At 33.7% G+C, this 6,000-nt stretch overlaps 1 protein-coding gene across 1 annotated transcript in view; it reads right to left on the bottom strand.

Moving 5' to 3' along the window:
* Positions 1-393: 393 nt before the first annotated feature.
* LOC110446561 (titin-like) overlaps positions 394-6,000 on the bottom strand; it is a 210,776-nt gene continuing 205,169 nt past the window's right edge. Inside the window, exons 57-58 of the mRNA XM_021491768.1 lie at positions 3,191-3,239; positions 394-2,604 (exon numbers count right to left, since the gene is read on the bottom strand). Of these exons, the coding sequence (XP_021347443.1) occupies positions 2,400-2,604; positions 3,191-3,239 (254 nt within the window). The 3' untranslated portion in view covers positions 394-2,399. The remainder of the gene's footprint in view (positions 2,605-3,190; positions 3,240-6,000) is intronic.

Here is a 6,000-nt window from a genome sequence, read left to right as displayed (position 1 = left end):
TGTCACCTGTCTGACAGTGTCAACACTGACTTTTGCTGTTCCAAGAACTTCAGTTTCTTGTGTTGAGTTTCTTCGAAAATGGTGTTGATACTAATGTGTCAATTTGATGACCAATTTTTCATAACCATTTTTGTTCACATTGATAAAAATATATCAGATTTGAAGATTGCATTTTCCAAAATAAAAAATAAAAAGTAAATTTCAATCACAAGTACTGTAAAATTGTCATAAAAGACGAAAATATCAACTTTTTATTTTCCCCCAAAACGTTATGGGAAAATCTACAATTGTAATTCAGTAACATTCAAGCTATTTTGTTGAAAAAAGTTAAACATATTATTGTTGGTGATTCAGGGTCCTACTTCTGATGAAAACAGAACAAGAACAAACGACTATGTGTAATGAAGCTTTTATTTCAAATATGCGGCTATACAAGGGTACAAACATGGACCTACAGAGGGTAGTCAGAGAGATGCACAAATATATAGGTATCTATTACACAATCATCAGGAGGGAGTGTACAAATTAATCATAAAAATCATCTCCCTTTAAATGTTTTATCATCTTTCATTTCTCCTCAATTTAAAAATGTCATGTTTCAAAAGAAAAGATGCAAAGTCTGGAATTATATCAATTTGGATTAAACAAGATAATCCCTTCACATTTTCTCATTAAAGTTTCCAAACCTATTATTTAAGTCATGTGTTCCTTTCACATGAAAAATACCAATGTTAAATATACAACTTGTAAGGAATAACAGACTTTGCATCTTATAAATACAATAATTAATATGTACCATACTAGAGCAGTTGTTTCTCTAGAAAAAAAATGTAATTTTTGTTTATATATTAATCAATCATTATAAGTAGTAAGTTAAGTTTGATGTAAGTACAAAGTGAGCATGCCACACAAAGAAAAAGTACACTAGAAAAGATCCAATCAAAACTGATTAACCAATTAATGATGCTACTTTTCATTCTGAAACTTCTGAATTGAAATAAATTCATGCACATTTTACCTCTGATCTTGTTTTCTTTTCACATATTTATCTCCCTTCATGATCAAGTTGTCTCCCCTGGCACACTTGCACACAACCATAAATTTTGAAGTTTAATTACTTAAAAATTCATATAATCACATCAATTTGAAAGTTCAATCATTCAAATTTTACAATGTTAACTACTTTGCAAGAATTGTGCAGTGGAACTGGAGGGCCAGTTCCAGTCCAGTGCACAAGACTGTTGACGGGTTGTTTAATAGTCTCGGAGACGAGTAACGTGATTAGGGAAAGCTCCCCAACCATCTATACACTTTCTTTTGGGTATGTCAGTGTTTGGTATCCATCCTTGTATACAATGAAATCCATGTGTCTTTGGAAGAAGGACAAGTAGATTTCCCTATGTTGTCTCTGAAAGCACATGGTTTGTTTGATTGGGGTCCTTTACTAAATGGTGGTAAATCAATGGTAAGTCTGTATAAGTTTCATGACAAAATAGTCTTGTTTCCATTTCTTGAATACACATAAAACATAAAACAAAAAAATAATGAATTTTCTTAATAAGGTAAACAGGAAATGGGAATGAAAAAACAAGAAACGAAGGAAGACCTGTACATAAATGTAGAGATAAGTTATCAATGAAGCTACGCATTCATTGTCAACAAAATATGTAAATCTTTGATAAACATTACAAAACAGAGGAGCTATTTATAGACAGCAAGGCTCCAATTACATTTCCAAAACTGTATATATATGATATAAGTACATAAGTACTGCAACAGCTCATGCAAACAGTAGTATTCTACAACATTATCAACAAGTTAATACCGATCTTGAAGCATGGTGAATTAATGAAATTAGAAAATATACAGATCTATGATAATTTTCTCCGTACTGCCATATCAGATCTCAGAGGGCCCATATACAATGGAACCTCATTTATTTAAACTAGGAGTGAAAATCCTTGACATTCAAGTTAGAAATTTATTCCTATTTTATAATTGGAACTTGGAGTTTATGCAGTTAAAACTGATACTATAAAGCAAAGATACATTGTCATATCTTATTATTTAACAAGCAAAATCGTATTCTATAGGGGCCAAGAAATCTTGACTAAAACTAACATTTGAATATTTTTTTCGTTTTAAGAAAAAAACAATTCGTTTAAGGAAAAACTCTTCAAAGTAACATGATGTACATGTTTCGTACATTATTAAAAAATTGTTTCAAAATCCAATCTGCACAATTTATCGTAAAAACTGATAACATAAGCTTTAATAACAAAAGTCATCTGTGTGCGAAAATGCAAACCAGGCATAAATGTAATTTGCGAAAAGTTAAGCCTTATGTATATGATTTAATGGAACTCCTATGACTGTTCAATGTTCTTTATGATGAGTTATTACACGTCGTGCTCCAGGGCTTTGGAGGTAGTCTCCTTTTCCCCTCCGTGTTCCATGAACTGGTCAATAATTTGTCTCATACTGTCACGGAGCTCCTCTGGGGGTTCATTGTCCTGTTGGATACGCGACTCCTCCGTGACAAACGTCTGTTCCTGTCCCTCCTTCAACACAGTCTTTGTGTGAATCTCTTTCTTCATGTATAGTCTACAACGGAAAACAACTCTTGTAATTTGTAAGAATTAATCAGGAATATGAATAAGACAGACACATTGATTTGTTGCTGTCCCCACTTTTGGTTCAAGCTGAATGCATTATAACAAACACAATATATCAAATTGATACCTTATGCACTATAGTAAAGGTAATGAATAATTTTCAGCTATTCTTTTCTGTTCTCTTTCACAATAAAATGTACCATGCACAATAATTTCTCATATTTCTTTGGAAACTTGGTATAAAAATAAAAATGGTTAGCTGTTTTCCAATGAACATACAGGTATCTTTAGTAACAAATCTTTTGTTTGATTGCTGTTTTGGGAAGAGTTAAAACTGACCCCAGTTTCATGAACATTCCTTAATTTCAGGAAATTCCTTAACTTAAGTTTTCCAAAAGGAAAACGTTCTTGTAGATGAAGATACATGTACATCTTATGTTTCAGAAAAGGTTTTCATTGCAGAGGAAGATCTTAAGAACTGCATCTTACTCCTTAGGAAAACAGTTTTGAGTGTCCCCAAAACAGCCACCAAACAACATTACAGTTTAAATTACTTGAGGGTGTGTGTTACCTACGTTGCTGATCCTTCCTCGTCTCCCTCAGCTCCCTGGGGTTGTCTGTCTTCTGCAGAGAAACAATATGGCTGACATGAGAACAAATTCACTGATCGTCATATTTTGGAGTTGTTTACATCAAACAAATTGTCAATTCAAAATTCTTCATAAACAAATTACTGAACTGAGCTCCATTCATTACATTAGAACATAATTTGTAAAATATCAATAAAATTGACTTGCCTCATGCGAGAGGTATATCATTGTTCAATGTTATTTAAAATAATAGCATATTACATGGACATTCCTGACCATGTTTACCTACCTGACATCATGTATCAAAGATTATATCATTTCCTTTTTGGGGGTCAATCTACCATATGAAGGACAGGTTGACAATTACCCCCTATAGGAATATTTTGTGATTCAATTATCAGAATAATGACTGTCTTTGAATGTTAATATATTTGTGAGAATTTACTTCAACAATGATTCCTGTTGTTTAGCCTTTTACCAAGAACGTTGTATTAAAAATGCCAATATTTTCAGGCAATATTCAAACATTTACACAACTTGCAAATAACTTGCTGGATTCTGGAGTAAATATTTTCCAACTCTCTAAATTTTTGCATCTACCTTCAGCCTCTGAAAGTCAGAGTTATATCAATATCATAAACCTTGGTTTTGGGTGCTACGAAAAGTTGCTCAACCTATAGTTGAATTAAATCCCAGATCCAAGGAATATGAACAGTTTTTCAATCTATGTTTAGAATCAAATCAAGATGTTAGTTTTTCTACCTATCGTAGGTACCACATCCAGATCTCAGGTGATATACACAGTAGTCTGGCTATGTTAGGTAACACACACAGATCTCAGGTGATATAAACAGTTGTATTACCTATGGTAGGTACCACATCCAGATCTCAGGTGATATAAACAGTTGTATTACCTATGGTAGGTACCACACCCAGATATCGGGTGAAATAAACAGTTGTCCTACCTATGGTAGGTACCACATCCAGATCTCAGGTGATATAAACAGTTGTACTACCTATGGTAGGTACTACACCCAGATATCAGGTGATATAAACAGTTGTACTACCTATTGTAGGTACCACACCCAGATATCAGGTGAAATAAACAGTTGTCCTACCTATGGTAGGTACTACACCCAGATCTCGGGTGATATTAACAGTTGTCCTACCTATGGTAGGTACTACACCCAGATATCAGGTGAAATAAACAGTTGTCCTACCTATGGTAGGTACCATACCCAGATATCAGGTGATATAAACAGTTGTTTACCTATGGTAGGTACCACACCCAGATATCAGGTGATATAAAGAGTTGTACTTCCTATGGTAGGTGCTACACCCAGATCTCAGGTGATATAAACAGTTGTCCTACCTATGTTAGGTACCACACCCAGATATCAGGTGACATAAACAGTTGTCCTACCTATGGTAGGTACCATACCCAGATATCAGGTGATATAAACAGTTGTTTACCTATGGTAGGTACCACACCCAGATATCAGGTGATATAAACAGTTGTACTACCTATGGTAGGTACTACACTCAGATATCAGGTGATATAAACAGTTGTACTACCTATGGTAGGTACTACACTCAGATCTCAGGTGATATAAACAGTTGTTTACCTATGGTAGGTACCACACCCAGATATCAGGCGATAAGAATAATTGTATAACCTGTTGTTCGATTTAAACCAAGATCTAGGGTGCTGAGAACAGTTGCTGTAGTTGTTCAGCTTGTAGCAATTTTCCAACCAAAATCTATGATGTTATGATCAGATGCTCAACCTTAGGAAAATATCGAAGAAATAATTGAAATTGATCTCTCTGAGGAAACTGTTTTTATATTTTGAAATAAATATATGTATATTTCTGTTTTAGTGAGTCAAAATAATTGCATTTCATCATAAAAATACTAAGGGGTTACATATATGAAGTAAAGGGAGATAAAAATCTATTTCATAAGAAATTTGAAGAGTGTTGGTACAAGCTCACTACAGCACTTGAAGTCACAGTACATGTACAACACAAAATGTACAGAAAAGAAATTAAACGAAAATTGAAATAATACTGGTGTAAAATGAAATAAAAATTACACGCCATACCAAAAATCAATGACCTTGACCTTTCATACATTACAAACACCCAACAGCCATCTTCAGAGATTCAATCTATTATCTTTCCAACTAATATTGATGAGATTCACACTCATTGGGCAGCTGGTATCTACCAGGAAAAACCAAGATGACAATACAAGGTCACAATTCCACAGAAGACGGAGTTAAGAACGTTGATGATTGTGAAAAACATCAATATCTTCAGGAAGAAGAGAGTTGGGGTCTTGCCTTGGTTTCACAAATTGTCCACATTAGCTCAGTGAAAGTTTTACCTTAATTTTACCTATGGAAAATTAAAGCCAGAGAAAAAAATCTTGGTTATGATATGTCATGAAACCGAAATCATTTTGGTGGTCTTTATTTGAGAATAATGAAAAATATCACCATAAGAGAACATTTGAGTTTGAAATAATATCTGTACTTTTTCTTGAAAAAGGATATTCAATTATTTCAGAGGCTATTCACTTATTTCAAACTATTTTTCATCTTCCAATAGTGATCTTACACATTGTTTTCAACATAGAAATAGGAAACTTAATTGGCCATATTAGCCATATTTTGAAGTTATTTGATGAGCTAGTATGTTCTAACACACAGCCAATTCATCTGTGAGGATGTCCTTAACAATCCAAGGGATGAGAGAACTCCCAATTTCCACCTGACCATACACTGTCATCTG

This window comes from Mizuhopecten yessoensis, unplaced genomic scaffold (assembly GCF_002113885.1).
Source record: "Mizuhopecten yessoensis strain PY_sf001 unplaced genomic scaffold, ASM211388v2 scaffold357, whole genome shotgun sequence".
Taxonomy (NCBI): Eukaryota; Metazoa; Mollusca; class Bivalvia; order Pectinida; family Pectinidae; genus Mizuhopecten; species Mizuhopecten yessoensis.
The sequence above is the reverse complement of the archived record's forward strand: the minus strand, read 5'-3'. Positions and strand labels throughout refer to the sequence as shown.